The sequence below is a fragment of the Puma concolor genome, chromosome B4, assembly GCF_028749965.1.
Source record: "Puma concolor isolate L17-30 chromosome B4, mPumCon1.1.hap2, whole genome shotgun sequence".
NCBI lineage: Eukaryota > Metazoa > Chordata > Mammalia > Carnivora > Felidae > Puma > Puma concolor.
Window position 1 is genome coordinate 18,324,938 of NC_141673.1, and position 15,743 is coordinate 18,340,680.

At 47.5% G+C, this 15,743-nt stretch overlaps 1 protein-coding gene across 2 annotated transcripts in view; it reads left to right on the forward strand.

Moving 5' to 3' along the window:
* NT5DC3 (5'-nucleotidase domain containing 3) overlaps positions 1 to 15,743 on the forward strand; it is an 87,974-nt gene that overhangs the window by 46,069 nt on the left and 26,162 nt on the right. Inside the window, exons 12-14 of one of the 2 annotated variants that reach the window (XM_086712505.1) lie at positions 3,542 to 3,682; positions 9,119 to 9,183; positions 13,899 to 15,481. In XM_086712505.1, the coding sequence (XP_086568631.1) occupies positions 3,542 to 3,682; positions 9,119 to 9,183; positions 13,899 to 14,151 (459 nt within the window). In that variant the 3' untranslated portion in view covers positions 14,152 to 15,481. Of the gene's footprint in view, positions 1 to 3,541; positions 3,683 to 9,118; positions 9,184 to 13,898; positions 15,482 to 15,743 lie in introns of those variants that run through there. The other variant, XM_086712506.1, reaches the window with a different exon arrangement.

The window sequence follows — 15,743 nt, forward strand, 5'->3', positions numbered from 1 at the left end:
TCCTTACTAGTCAAGAGGTCTTTTCAGATTTCCTATTTCTTCATGATTCAGTCTTGGTAGCTTGTTTGCTTCTGGAAATTTGTCCATTTCCACTAGGTTATTCAAGTCGTTCTATACTAAGTTTACAGCTTTTACAATTGTTCTTATTTCTCTAGAGTTGGTAGTAACTGCTTAAATTGTTGATTTTAGTAATTTGAGTCTTCTGGTTTTTGTTTGTTTTTAGTCAAGATAAGTTTGTCAATTTTGTTGATCTTTTTGAAGAACCAACTCTTGGTTTGGTTTATTTATTTATTTTTTTTATATTGTCTTTCTATTCTTTTTCCTTTTTTTTTTTCCTGTTAAAAAAAATTGTTTTTAATGTTTATTTATTTATTTATTTATTTATTTATTTATTTATTTATTTTTTAAGTTTATTTTTGAGACAGAGAGAGACAGAACATGAGACAGGGAGGGTCAGAGAGAGACGGAGACACAGAATCAGAAGCAGGCTCCAGGCTCTGAGCCATCAGCCCAGAGCCCGACGCGGGGCTCAAACTCATGGACCGTGAGATTGTGACCTGAGCTGAAGTCGGACGCTTAACTGACTGAGCCACCCAGGTGCCCCCCAAAAAATTTTTTTTAAATGTTTAGTGCATGCAGAGTAGGGGCAGAGAGAAAAGGAGACATGGAATCTGAAGTAGGCTCCAGGCTCTGAGCTGTCAGCACAGAAGCCGATGTGGGGCTCGAACTCATGAGTAGTGAGATCATGACCTGAGCTGAAGTCAGACACTTAACCAACTGAGCCAGTCAGGTGCCCCCTTTTCCCCCCCTGTTTTAATCTTTGCTATAATCTTTTTATTTCCTTGGTTCTGCTAGCTTTCAGTTCAGTTTGTTCTTTTTCTAGTTCTTATGGTGTCAAGTTTGGTTGTTAATTTGAGAGACCTTTCTTTTTTTCCAATGTAAATTTGTATGGCTATGAATTTCCCTCTTAGCACTGCACTTGCTGCATCACATAAGTTTTGGTGTGTCGTGTGTGCATTTGCATTTACATTTGTCATAAGATATTTTCTCATTTCCCTTGTGATTTCTTCTTTGACTCATTGGTTGTTTCAGAGGGTGAACTTCTATGTTTTTCCTTCTGTTGTTGGTTTCTAGCTTCATTCTGTGTGATCAAAAAAGATGCTTTGTGTGATTTCAAAATGTATTACGACTTGTTGTAGGGTCTAACACAAGGTCTGTCCTGGAGGCTGTTTCATGTGCACTATGAGAAAAATGTGCATTCTGCTTTTGTTGGGTGGCATGTTCTGCGTCTGCCTGGTAGGTCTTTTTAATCTTTTCACTTCCAACCTATGTGTGTCCTTAGGTCTAAAATGAGTCTCTTGGAGGGACGCCTGTCTGGCTTAGTGGGCTCTGCGACTCTTGATCTCAGGGTTGTAGGTCTGAACCCCATGTTGCGTATGGAGATTACTTAAAAATATGATCATTTAAAAAAAATATGGAGTGCCTGGGTGACTCAGCCAGTTAAGCATCTGACTCTTGATTTCAGTTCAGGTCTTGATCTCATGGTTTGTGGGTTCAAGCCCTGCATTGGCCTCTGTGCTGACAGAACAGAGCCTGCTTGGGATTCTGTGTCTCCCTCTCTCTCTGCCCCTTTCCCATTCATGCTTGATCGCATGCATGCAGGCTCTCTTTCAAAATAATTAAAGTTAAAAAATTTTTTTAAAAAATGAGTCTCTTGGAGACAGCATATAGCTGGATCTCATGCCAGAGTTTGAAAACCGCTGTTATAAAGTGATGAGATCAATTCATTACGTAAAAAATGTCAGAAATTATGTGGGCAATGAACATTACCCTTCAAGGGAGTCACCTTGTGAATGTAGGTACTTCTAACGTTGCTGCTCGTTTTCAAAACACATTTGGGTGCCCCTTTTGGGATAGATTTGAGTACCAGGTTGAGGCACAGAAGAAAATTAGTTTTATTATTATTAATGTATTATCGTGTGCTTTAGTCTTAGGAATGTTCCAGATGACTTTTTACCTATTTTCAGAAGTAAAAGCTACCTTCAAGAGTTTGCCACCGTTGGCAATATTTAAAAGGTTGTGCCAGGGGCACCTGGGTGGCTCAGTCGGTTCAGCGTCCGACTTCGGCTCGGGTCATGATCTCGAGGTTCGTGGGTTCGAGTCCCACGTCAGGCTTTGTGCTGACAGCTCAGAGCCTGGAGGCTGCTTCAGATTCTGTGTCTCCCTCTCTCTCTCTGCCCCTTCCCCACTCATAGTCTTATCTCTTTCTCTCAAAAATAAACATTAAAAAAAATTAAAAAACAAAAAACAAAGGTGCCATAGGTTTCCATGTATTCGAGGAGAAGGAGAAACATTGAAAGGTTTAAGGAAATTCAGTAGGTGAAGAGGCTGGTCATCGTTAGGACTTACAGAGTGGGGATTCTAGCTGTAGGTGAATAGCCAGCGAACTTTTAAAATTGTAAACCTGATACCACTTTACTCCCTAAAACCTCAAAGCTTTCCTCTTCTTCAGAGTAAAAGCCTGATTTCCTCCTGTTTCCTACAAGGCCCTGCTTGATCTGTCCTCCAGCCTACCTCTCTGAAGGCATGACCTACCTCAGCCCTCTCTCCTACTCTGCCTTAGGTTCCCTGCCTTGCCATTCCTTAACAGTTCTACCTCTACCCCCACCCCCAGCATGTTCCTGCCCCAGGGCCTTTGCACTTGCTGTCCCCCTCCACCCCAGCTTGAATTTTTCTCCTCCCACATATTTGCATACTTTTTCTCCTTTCCTTGGGATCTCTGCTCAAAGGTCCCTTTATTGGCTTGGTATTCCTAACCACTTTGTATATATACCATGGTAACTTTCTTCCTTCTTATTCTGCTTAATTTTTGATCATTGTCTTTATCACCACCTGCTTTTATGTATTACTTGCTAATTTTTTGTCTGTATTTCCCATGAGGACAGGGTTTTGTCTGTTTTTGTCATTGTTTTATCCTCAGTGTCTAGAATAGGGCCTAGCAGTTGTGAGGATTGGATACATATTTGCCAAATGAGGGAATGAATGACCATTTAGTATGGTTGATTGTAGATCTAAGATCTTCCAGGATATGGCTGACGTCAGATATTCTGGCTTAGTGTCAAATCATGAGATTACTGTATTTGGAATGAAAAATTTGACCACGTATGTGTGTGTTGTAGGATCATTCCGAGTCTGAGATTCTAGGATTCCCCCTAACCCACAAGGCCTGACACACAGTGGGTGATCCCCAGTGGTCTGTGGATGAATTCAACAGTCAGCATTTCGGTTGAGCCTCATTCTGCCCCTGACCTAATTGTTGTTTTACAGACCACAGTTAATGATCGGAGACCCTGTGTCTCTGCAGGGGCTGTGATTCACAGCAGTTATTCCCAAAACAGAAACTTTCTTTGGGTGTAATGGTCAGAGCCTGGGGCTGACTTGGTTTTGGTTATCAGTGAACACCTGTTGCATCTGGGAAAGGTAATGAAACGGTTTAAATTCCGTTGAGATGAGTTGACTTTTTTGTGATCTTTGCGATTAGGATTTGACCCTGAAGCATGGCTGGCGAACAGGTGCGATTATCCCGGAGTTAAGATCTGAGCTCAAAATCATGAACACGGAGCAGTACATTCAAACCATGACTTGGCTGCAGACCCTGACCGGGTTATTGGAGCAGATGCAGGTTTGGGATTTTTTTTTTCTTTTCTCTCCTACTTTTTCCGTAAGTCTGAAGTTAGTCCATAAATCAGAGTTATTTCAGATATTTATTCATGGTTACATGAGGTGTAAGTCACCCTGAAGAATAACTCCTGGGTTGTTTTGCCCCTAAGAGAGTTTTGCCAATTTCCCTAAAGAGAACTTTAAAAATGCCTTACACATTCATTTGGAGAAAGAGCTTTATGGGGCCATGTAAACACAGGTGTCTCTGTAGAGTCCTCCTTCAGTGGAAATCCAAGTGTCCTCACTTCCCCACTAAAGTTCTGTTGGGAGAGGTCCCATGGGATTGTGGGATTCGAGAATTTCTGCTAATGTTTGGGTCTAGTCCTGTTTCTGCCTTTAGCCTGCTGTGGACTTCTCAGTTCTGGGCCTCAGTTTCCCCATCTGTAACATGAAGGGTCCTGTGGAATGAATACATCAGGCTAGGCACCACAGCTGACTGGAGAGAGTCTCAAAGCAAAAGTTAAGGTCCCCGCATGCTGCCTCCGTTTGGTTTTGAAGATAATACCTACAATTGGCTGGCTGGCTGGAGTTCAGTGGCCATTTTTTGCTTGTATTTTGCAAGCATTTGTATATTGCATTTTTTGCTTTTGCATGTAAGCTATATAGCCAGGTTTGGACAGTTAGTGAGGAATGTTGTTTTCGGCGGTTTTCTGACCTGCTGCTGGGGACCCACTCCCAGTCTCCTGACACGCCTCGCTTCCCGCTTGGTTCAGCCAGCTTATCCCGCAGCCGTCTCGGCACGCGTGCTGACTCTCTTAGGACAAGGAGCGTGGGTGCCCGCTCTCCTGGCTGACGCACCTGCAGCCTCTGGCCACGGCCTGTTGCCCGCAGCCTGCCAGCCCACTGTGGAAACGGTCAGGGAACCGCCTCGCCAGCCAGCTGGCAGCCGGTGTGGCGGCAGCTGGTGGTGAGCTCAGGAGGAGCCACGAGGGCCAGTGGCTCCAGGGCGCACAGAGTCCAGAGCGTGTGTCCTCGCACGTCCCGGGCCTTGTTTCCGTTGTGCTCTGGCTCCACCTGTTCTTGGCTCGTCTGTGGTGAGGACTCGTTCTGTTTCCCGTGCTATGCTTGTCCCTGAGATGCTTTTCCAAAAATAAAAGCCATCGATTCTGGGTTAATGTGGCTTCAAGTCTGTGCATAGGTCACACAGTAATAATAGTTTACGTTTCGTCTGTCAGACGTCGTGCTGAGTGCTTGCTCTACACACATTATTCATTAACACCCCAGCTGCCCTGTGCGGGTGGGTCTGCTTTTTCCACTTTAGAGTAAGGACACTGGGTGTTTGACAGGTTAGGGCAACACATCTGAGGTCGTAAGATGGCAGAGCAAGAACTTGAACTCAGGCTTGTGTGATGCTCAAGTCCATGCCTTTGAGCACGACGTGAACGTGCTTCCCTGCTCTTTGGTTTAGAGGTCTCAGGTGTGGCAAAGACTCTTTACCTCAGGCGCAGTCCCTCTGTGATGGTGGCAGCTGGGCGGACACACAGACACGATCTGCACATGGGTAGTGTCACTACATTTTAGCTTTGAGGGCAATTGTTTTGTTTTCTGCTCTCTGACCTATATAAAAAGTTTGATGATTAAGGCATGTGTATTTAAATTTTTTTTAAATGTTTATTTTTGAGAGAGAGAGAAAGAGAGAGAGAATATAAGTAGGGGAGGGGCAGAGAGATGGAGACACAGAATCTGAAACAGGCTCCAGGCTCTGAGCTGTCAGCACACAGCCCGACATGGGGCTTGAACTCAAACCGCAAGATCATGACCTGAGCTGAAGTCGGATGCTTAACCAACTGAGCCACGCAGGCACCACTAAGGAATGTGTGTTTTAGAGAATGGAAGTGCTGAAAATATTCCGTGACCTTAGAAACATATAAGGTATAAGGTTGAGGGAGGAAGAAAAGGGAATTACCATTCACATTGCCGACCCCATTTTATAGGAGGGGAATTTGAGGCTGAAAGATAAGTAACTTATCCTGAATTCCAAAGTTAGTGAACAGCAGAACCAAGCTATATAGGAATGTTCTAGAAACCACGTTCTAGAACTGTGTTCTAGACACTATGTTCTAGATACCATGTTCTAGATACCATGTTCTAGATACCATGTTCTAGACGGTGTTCTAGATGCTAAGGGCTTTATGTTCGTTTCTTTCTCAAAAGCACTCTTTGAAGTAGGCACTAACACCCCCATTTTATAGATGAAGAAGCCAAGGCACAGAGGAGAAAATAACTTGGTGAAGGGGTGGTGGGGGGGGTTGCTGGGACATAGCCTCAGGCAGTCTGGCTCTAGAGTCTTAACCTCAAACTGTCGCCTCAGACCCTGGCACTTTTGACAGCTTTCTGTCTGGTTACACTCACTGGGATATAGAGAAATACGGCAGGTAATTAAAAAAAAAAAATCCAAATGAATGTCATTTCTCACTGTTCTTCCTGTTCCCTTTCCACCCTGCCTGCTGCCCCCATGTTCACCTGAAAAGCTAAATTATTCCAGTGATCCTGTGTCACATGTTTCTGGAAACTCCCCCGTGGGGGTTATTTTCAGAGACGTAGCACATTATTTGGACTATTTCCTGAAGAGAAAAATTTGTCGTCTGAGGCCGGGTTTCCTTTTCTTGTTCGTGGAGCCAGCAGAGTGTGTCATTCGGAGCCAAGTCTGATGAATTAAATACAAGAGTATGATGTTGGTTTTAAGAAAGTGGCCGTAAGGAATAAAGAGGGTTTTGTTAACTAGCCTTGAAGCGCAGCCCGGGATGGTGGGTTCATGGCAGCGGTGCTGGCCGACGGTGGTACAGAGTCTTCCCAGGTTATCACGTCACGACCACGTTTAGCTGAGGGGGCGGCAGACTTCCGCAAAGGGCCAGGTCAGTCAGTATGGTGGGCTGTGTGGGCCAAGCATTCTGTCACAGCTACTCAGTTGTGCTTACGGCACAGAAGCAGCCACGGGCAACGCCTGTGGTGGTGTCCCTGTGGCATTGGTGGGCGCTGAGATTTGAATTTCATATCATTTTCATGCACGATAACGTTGTTCTTCTTTTGATTCCTCACATCCCCAACCATTTAGAAAGGAACTTTTTCTTAAGCTCAGAAGCCGATAGAAAAAAGTGGTGGTGGGCCGGATTTGTCCTCCTCTGGTAGAGGCCGTTGGGCTGGCGAGGTCGCAGTACCCTGCTCACACTGGGTGGGAGGACTGGTGCAGCAGACGTAGTCTCTAGATTGATTTCAAGTCTGCAGGGCTGCCCTGGGATGGGGGCCCACCTGCAGGGCAACAGTGGAGAGAATTCACATGCCCTGTGGCAGCTAGTGTCGAAAAAGAGAGTGTGGGTAGGTTAAGTTCGGTAATCCCCTCACCAGAGAGTTCTCCCCTCCTGCCTGAATGGGCGGAGTAAGGGACCCTCCTGTGTAGGCAAGGACGTAGGTGCTAGTTTAGGGGCCGAGATGGGTGTGTGGGCAAAGGTGGGGGTGGGGGTTCCCTTTCAGATTGACTCCTCACTCTCTGTGCTGTCACTTTGTTTTGTCATTTTACCGAGGCGTGACCCCCACCGGGGTCTCTGTCTTGTCCTCTGTCGTATCTTCAGCACGTATGTAGCACAGTGCTGGGCACATAGTAGGTGCTGAATACATACGTGTACGTACGCGTTTGTGTGTACGTGTGTATAAAAATGTGTTGCGGTTCCCCACACATTTCACCTTTTCTGATCTAGTCATGTACCGTGTAGAGCCTGGATTCTATAGTGAGTAATGTTTTTTTATTATTAAAAAATTTTATTTTCACGTTTATGTATTTATTTTGAGAGAGAGAGAGAGAGCACGAGCAGGGGAGGGGCAGACAGAGAGGGAGAGAGAGAATCCCAAGCAGGCTCTGCGCGGTTAGTACAGTGCCCGACATGGGTCTCTAACCCACGAACTGTGAGATCGTGACCTGAGCCAAAACCAAGAGACGCTTAACCGACTGAGCCACCCAGGTGCCCCTATAGTAATTTCTTGATTAAAATGTGAAAACTATGTTCACAGAACCCGTATCACCACCCCCAGAAGCGTTGGACCCGTCTTCCGGTGCCCCAGTAACGCACAGCCGGCCAGTGGCCATCCAGTGGTAGCTGCTTCCTGGTGGTATAGGCAGTGGTGTTGGGGAAAATATCCACATTACAGGCTCAGTGAACATGGGTTTTGTGTGAATGGCGGAGTTGCCTTAGCCGGTGACTGTTAGGCTGTTGAGCTGGGCAGATGCTATCAACAGAGTCTTGGCTCCCTCGTGAGCAGCAGATGGTTTGCTTGTTTGGTATTTTCTTCCGGGTTCCAGGGCTGCCCCTGGGACCATGGATCGCAGGGAGCCCCACCTGTCCCCTGCCATCACGCGCACTTCTGACCCTGGCACGCGTGTTTGTGTTTAGCCCCAAGAGCCTCGGAGAGAGACTTGTGAGATTCCATTTGTGAGGTTGTGGGCAGTTGTCGCTTTTCTTTTTTGCCTTTTGCTCACATTTCAGCCCAACCAGAAAATTCTGTGTTTTCCGTCTGGTTGAGGTACTCTACCTTCTTGTCTTTTACAAAACGAGTATTTATTTTCTCTTGAACCCTTTGTTTTTTTTAAGTTTATCTTTTTGTTTTGAGAGAGAGAGTGAGTGAGAGTACTAGTGGAGGAGGGGGAGAGAGAGAGGGAGATGGAATCCCAAGCAGGCTCCGTACTGTCAGCACAGAGCCTGATGCAGGGCTTGAACTCACGAATTTTGAGAACATGACCTGAGCTGAAATCAAGAGTCGGATGCTTAACCAACTGAGCCACCCAGGCATCCCTCTCTTGAACGCGTTAAAAGATCATATAATATTCAGGAAAAACATTAAAACCATTTATAACCGTATTTTCTTTGCACAGATTGAAGAAAAACTTCCATGTTAGTTTCCAAATATATGCACATACTTTGACACGCTTGCAATTAGCGATGTGCTGTTAGACCTGCTGAAATGATTTCCACTTAACTGCCATTTATATGTTTATACCTACATGTAATATATGTAATAGGTGGTGTCTATTAAGTATGTTTATATATGCGATACATATGTGTAGCAGATACATGGCACACACATAACATGCACACATATTTTATGGCCTTCACAATACTTCAGTAGCTCCAGTTTAATAGGGGCCTTATTTAATGGGCTCATAACGTTCCATCTTGATTTGTCAAACCACGTTTCTAATGTTGCTTAGAAACTTTTGTTCTGGTGAAGAAAGCAGGACTGCAACTGCGAAGCTGAAAATGTGTTACTTCACGCAAGCGCCTGTGTGTCTGCCTTCAGGGAGTGAAATTCTTCCAAGGGAAGCTGCCCATTAAAAACCTCTCATAACCTACTGAGCTTCTTTGCGGCCACAGCATCCTCGGTAATTAGCTTGTGTCCCGTCCTGCAGGTTCACAGAGATGCTGAGTCACAGCTGGTTTTGCAGGAGTGGAAAAAGGAAAGAAAGGAGATGAGGTAAGAGGGGCCTGCTTCGAATGCGAGTCTGCCACCTGCCTGCACCCTGCGTGGGCCACACACCTTTCCCAGGGCCGACCCGAGGCAGCCGTCCTTTCCTAGCTTCCAGGTAGGAATGTGCCCCCTTCGTCCCGGAACTAGCGGTGTCCGCCCTTCGTGAGGGACATGTGACATCTGCTTGAGGCAGCAGCGACCTTCCTCCCACCTCCTGCCCTTGCCTCCGAAGGCCGGGCTTGAAGGAGCTCTTCCTTCCCATCCGTCTTCCCGGCCGGCTTGACTCGTCCATTTAGGCAGCTGGTGGCCCCGAGGTCGGTCATGCTGGCAGCACGGCGTGGCTCCTGGGACAGCATAGAGGCTGGGCTCTGAACCACGGCGAGGGCTCCTACAGCCCGGCTCTCACTGGTAACCGGGAATGTGCCAGCACTCAGTGTCAGAATGTTTATTGGTGAGGCGGGCCCGCCTGCCGTCTGCGAAGTTTGGCGGGTGGGCATCTCCGGGAACAGTCGTCGGACAGAGACCCGTGGACGGTCGTGCCTGCCTTAGAAGGATGCCGTGTGTGCGGACACTGTTTACTGGGAGGAACAGTCACTGCCCGGGCTCTGGCCTCTGAGCAAGGGCCAGCCTGATTGGGGGGGCAGCGTGCAGAGGGGACAGGATCCTCCCTTGGGGCTGCAGAGGCCACAGCCATATTGAATTCAGTCCTTCCTCCGCCCTCTTGGAGGAGGTGTTGGCTGCCCGGGGCTCATTCTGCTTTGATTCTTTATCTAATGTTGGTCTAAAAGTGCTGCCTGAGAGGGTGAGGGGAGGTGGGGAGGCCTGTCGTGTGATTGAACCTCGGCCCCGTGACCCAAAGGCCAGACCAGGACTCTCAGGTTGTCAGATGAAGGAGCTGCTTCCCTATCACATTCGGTTTTGGATTTAAGTCTCCAGCAACCTCACACCTTAATGAGGTGTTTTCACCAAAAGTGTAAAAACCATTTATGTTGTTCTGTTTGCAGACCTAAGTTTGTGAAATTTTCTACTCTGGTTGTCACAGCATCTGCTGTCACCATGTACTGTACAGGTGGCTGCTACCAGCTAGTGGCTTTTGTCACATAGCGTGTACGCGGTTATGTCTTCTGCTGTGTTTGTAACTGATTTATTAACAGTCAAGTGGTATTTATCTACTTTGGGGGACTGTTCTGTGTGTAGGGGTCCCAGCCAGCAGACGGTGCACCTATCACGTGTGTGTGCGCGCGATGGGGTGTTGATTTCCACCCAGATGCATGGCTGCAGGGCCTTAGAGCCTGGGGTGGGTGAGCGGCCTTGCAAAATGCTGTCACCTGGGCTGCAAGGAGGCGGTGAGGCGCTTGGAGTGGTGTAACGGATGATGGAGATTTATTTACATCACTACAACATAAGCCTTAACTTCTCAGACATCGAAGTACTTTGGAGTTTCTCGTCCGGCTTTAGTTGTCTTACCTTACTCAGTTCTCACTGTAACTGTTTAGAAAGGGGGTCTGGATCCCATTCCATAGAGGAGGGAAGTTTGGACATGAGAGCATTCTGCATCTGCCCGCATGCCCCTCTCCTGCCTCCTTTGTTTTGGTTTGGAAAACATAATGGGTATGTTTAGAGGGTCATCCACGTGTTCTCTGGCGGGCCTGACTGGGAAATGTGATCACAGTCATTTTGATGAGTGGATCGACACAGTTTTCCTGATGAGGGGTGGGGGCTGCCCTAGGCCAGTTTTCCCCTCAAGTGAGTCCTATGAAAATAAAAGAGGGATTTTTGTTTTTGTCTTTTTTTTGTTGTTGTTTTTTTCAATATATGAAATTTATTGTCAAATTGGTTTCCATACAATACCCAGTGCTCATCCCAAAAGGTGCCCTCCTCAATACCCATCACCCACCCCCCCACCCCCATCAACCCTCAGTTTGTTCTGTTTTTTTTTTTTTTTTTTTTAACGTTTATTTATTTTTGAGACAGAGAGAGACAGAGCATGAATGGGGGAGGGTCAGAGAGAGGGAGACACAGAATCTGAAACAGGCTCCAGGCTCTGAGCTGTCAGCAAAGAGCCTGATGTGGGGCCCGAACTCACGGACTGCGAGATCGTGACCTGAGCCGAAGTCGGCCGCTTAACCGACTGAGCCACCCAGGCACCCCTGTTTGTTCTGTTTTTAAGAGTCTCTTATGCTTTGGCTCTGTCTCCCACTCTAACCTTTTTTTTTTCCTTCCCCTCCCCCATGGGTTTCTGTTAAGTTTCTCAGGATCTACATAAGAGTGAAAACATATGGTATCTGTCTTTCTCTGTATGGCTTATTTCATTTAGCATCACACTCTCCAGTTCCGTCCACGTAGCTACAAAGGGCCATATTTCATTCTTTCTCATTGCCACGTAGTACTCCATTGTGTATATAAACCACAATTTCTTTATCCATTCATCAGTGGATGGACATTTAGGCTCTTTCCACAATTTGGCTATTGTTGAGAGTGCTGCTATAAACATTGGAGTACAAGTGCCCCTATGCATCAGTACTCTTGTATCCCTTGGGTCAATTCCTAGCAGTGCTATTGCTGGGTCATAGGGTAGGTCTATTTTTAATTTTCTGAGGAACCTCCACACTGCTTTCCAGAGCGGCTGCACCAATTTGCATTCCCACCAACAGTGCAAGAGGGTTCTCGTTTCTCCACATCCTCTCCAGCATCTATAGTCTCCTGATTTGTTCATTTTGGCCACTCTGACTGGCATGAGGTGATATCTGAGTGTGGTTTTGATTTGCATTTCCCTGATGAGGAGCGGCGTTGAGCATCTTTTCATGTGCCTGTTGGCCATCCGGATGTCTTCTTTAGAGAAGTGTCTATTCATGTTTTCTGCCCATTTCTTCACTGGGTTATTTGTTTTTCGGGTGTGGAGTTTGGTGAGCTCTTTATAGATTTTGGATACTAGCCCTTTGTCCGATATGTCATTTGCAAATATCTTTTCCCATTCCGTCGGTTGCCTTTTAGTTTTGTTGGTTGTTTGCTGTGCAGAAGCTTTTTATCTTCATGAGGTCCCAGTAGTTCATTTTTGCTTTTAATTCCCTTGCCTTTGGGGATGTGTCAAATAAGACATTGCTACGGCTGAGGTCAGAGAGGGCTTTTCCTGCTTTCTCCTGTAGGGTTTTGATGGTTTCCTGTCTCACATTCAGGTCCTTTATCCATTTTGAGTTTATTTTTGTGAATAGTGTGAGAAAGTGGTCTAGTTTCAACCTTCTGCATGTTGCTGTCCAGTTCTCCCAGCACCATTTGTTAAAGAGACTGTCTTTTTTCCATTGGATGTTCTTTCCTGCTTTGTCAAAGATGAGTTGGCCATATGTTTGTGGGTCTAGTTCTGGGGTTTCTATTCTATTCCATTGGTCTATGTGTCTGTTTTTGTGCCAATACCATGCTGTCTTGATGATTACAGCTTTGTAGTAGAGGCTAAAGTCTGGGATTGTGATGCCTCCTGCTTTGGTCTTCTTCAAAATTACTTTGGCTTTTTGGGGCCTTTTGTGGTTCCATATGAATTTTAGGATTGTTTGTTAGATCTAGTTTTGACAAGAATGCTGGTGCAATTTTGATTGGGATTGCATTGAATGTGTAGATAGCTTTGGGTAGTATTGACATTTTGACAATATTTATTCTTCCAATCCATGAGCATGAAATGTTTTTCCATTTCTTTATATCGTCTGCAATTTCCTTCATAAGCTTTCTATAATTTTCAGCATACAGATCTTGTACATCTTTGGTTAGACTTATCCCTAGGTATTTTATGCTTCTTGGTGCAGTTGTGAATGGGATCAGTTTATTTGTCTTTCTGTTGCTTCATTATTAGCGTATAAGAATGCAACTGATTTCTGGACATTGATTTTGTATCCTGCAACTTTGCTAAATTCATGTATCAGTTCTAGCAGACTTTTGGTGGAGTCTGTCGGATTTTCCATGTATAATATCATGTCATCTGCAAAAAGTGAAAGCTTAACTTCATCTTTGCCAATTTTGATGCCTTTGATTTCCTTTTGTTGTTGATTGCTGATGCTAGAACTTCCAACACTATGTTAAACAACAGCGGTGAGAGTGGACATCCCTGTCGGGTTCCTGATCTCAGGGAGAAAGCTCTCAGTTTTTCCCCATTGAGGATGATGTTAGCTGTGGGCTTTTCATAAATGGCTTTTATGATCTTTAAGTATGTTCCTTCTATTCCGACTTTCTCGAGGGTTTTTATTAAGAAAGGTTGCTGAGTTTTGTCAAAGGCCTTTTCTGCATGGATTGACAGGATCATATGGTTCTTATCTTTTCTTTTATTAATGTGATGTATCACGTTGATTGATTTGCGAATGTTGAACCAGCCCTGCATTCCAGGAATGAATCCCACTTGATCATGGTGAATAATTCTTTTTATATGCTCTTGGTTTCGATTTGCTAGTATCTTGTTGAGAATATTTGCATCCATATTCATCAAGGATATTGACCTGTAGTTCTGTTTTTTTGCTGGGTCTCTGTCTGGTTTGGGAATCAAAGTAATGCTGGCTTCATAGAATGAGTCTGGAAGTTTTCCTTCCCTTTCTATTTTTTAGAATAGCTGGAGAAGGATAGGTATTATCTCTGCTTGAAATGTCTGGTAGAACTCGAAAGGGGGATTTTGATTTCAGTAACTTAAAAAGAGACTCTTCTGAATTGTTCTGTCTGGCTTTGCTCTTTTCTTGCTTCTTCAGAGAAATGACCAAAAATTTCTTCAACACCCAGTTCGGAAGCTTGTTCCGCACAGACCAGAATCCCACCTACTTCCTGAGGCGCCTGTCCCGCTTTGCTGACATCTACATGGCGTCTCTGAGCTGCCTCCTGAACTACGACGTCAGCCACACGTTCTACCCCCGGCGGACTCCGCTGCAGCACGAGCTGCCCGCCTGGTCGGACCGGGCCCCCGCCCTCAGACCCCCGCTCCTGCAGGAGGCCCAGGCCGAGTAAGCGGGGCCCGCCCGCGGAAGAGGCCGGAAGCCGACCCCCGGCCGGCTGGACGTGTGCGGTCGACTCGTGTGCAAATGAGTGTCGCTTTCGGCCGAGACACAGATACACCTTTTGATATTTATTTGGTACCTTTGGGGGACTCCTCCCCGAGTTGTCGGGAGAGACGCCGGCAGCCCGGCCTCTGCGTTTCCCGTACCGGTTGGCTTCAGGGCAGGCCGGGTGTTGAAACTGTGATTGGCCGTCGTGTTTACCAAGGTCCCGGCCCGGGCGTCCTTTTTCCGGGACCCGTGAGACCTCTCCATGCCGGTCTCCGTTCCAGCGGCGGAAGTGCCGAAACCGTTGCCTCTTCGTGGGCGAGGGGCCGAACGTTCACAGGCAACGCTCCGGGAGCCGGAGGGGACCGCCAGCCGCTCGCCGCAGGCTCCACGGTAGCCTCGCACGGCGGCACAGGGCGTAGATGGTCCCCAAGCCGCGGCCGACTCCCCGGGCCCGCGGCGCTGGGGCTTCGGCCTCCTGGCCCCTCGCTCCAAGGGAGACTCGGCCTCCCTGGGACGTCTTCTGTGAAAGAACAAGAGGAAGCGCGGGTCCCCCGACCCTCTCTTGGCCTCCCCTCGCTTGGCCTCCGTGTCCGCTCGCTGTGCCCGCCCCCTGCCGGGGAAGCCGCGCGGTGCCACGTGGCGTGGGCGGTTCACTGCTTCCCAGGGGCAGGGGAAGAGGGGGAGCGGAGCTTCCGGTTTCTCCCCGGCCTGCAGAGCAGATGGCGTGCGGTCCGGCAGCAAGCGCCCGGGGGATTTGTGATGGGCCTCGCGGGAGTTCGTCACCCCTGAAAACGCCACCCCAGCGTTGGTTTGCTGCGCCCGTCGGCGGGCAGAAAGTGACACAGGCGAAGAAATGTCCTTGTGATGAAATGCCCCGCCGGGACCCCTGCTGGGTTGTCGGAATCTTGTCAAAACACACGCGTTAACCAGCAGGTGGGGAGGAGGCGGCCCTGTCACCGCGTAGCCCTCGCGGTCCCTCCCTGCCATGTTTGTGTGGCTATTTTGGGAGCGTGGGTGGCTTTCTTTAGGCGGCTGTGCTGAGGGTGGCAGAGGGTAAGGGCCTGGCAGCCCGGAGGCGGCCGAGGCGCAGCCCCGCTCGCCCTCGCCGAGTGTCTCGTTGCTTTCTAAGGCAACACGCGCGACTCTCGTGCTTTACCCTGCAGCATGGCAGGTCCACGGAAGGGGGGCTTGCGGAGGGCGCTCGCCGTGTCCGCGGTTTTAGTGTGGCAAATGTATCAGAACCAGGGGTTGATGAAATGCTAGCTTCATCAGAAATTAAATGAGTTCCCTGACATCCTTTGAGATGCTCTTTGCAATGCCCTTTAGACCCAGTCGACCCGATTTGGCCCCCTTTGTTACTTGTAAATTTTTGTTATAAACACAGTATTCCATTCTTTTGTTGGGAATGGGGTAGGCATTTTGTCTGCTGTGTGTTAGCTCCTATGTGTTTTGAGCATCAGAGGGTATTGAAGACGGGCATTTAATGGGCACAGGTGGATGCCCAGAACTGCTTGGTGTTAGGGTCTTCAGTGGACGAGCTGGTGCTGTTGACCT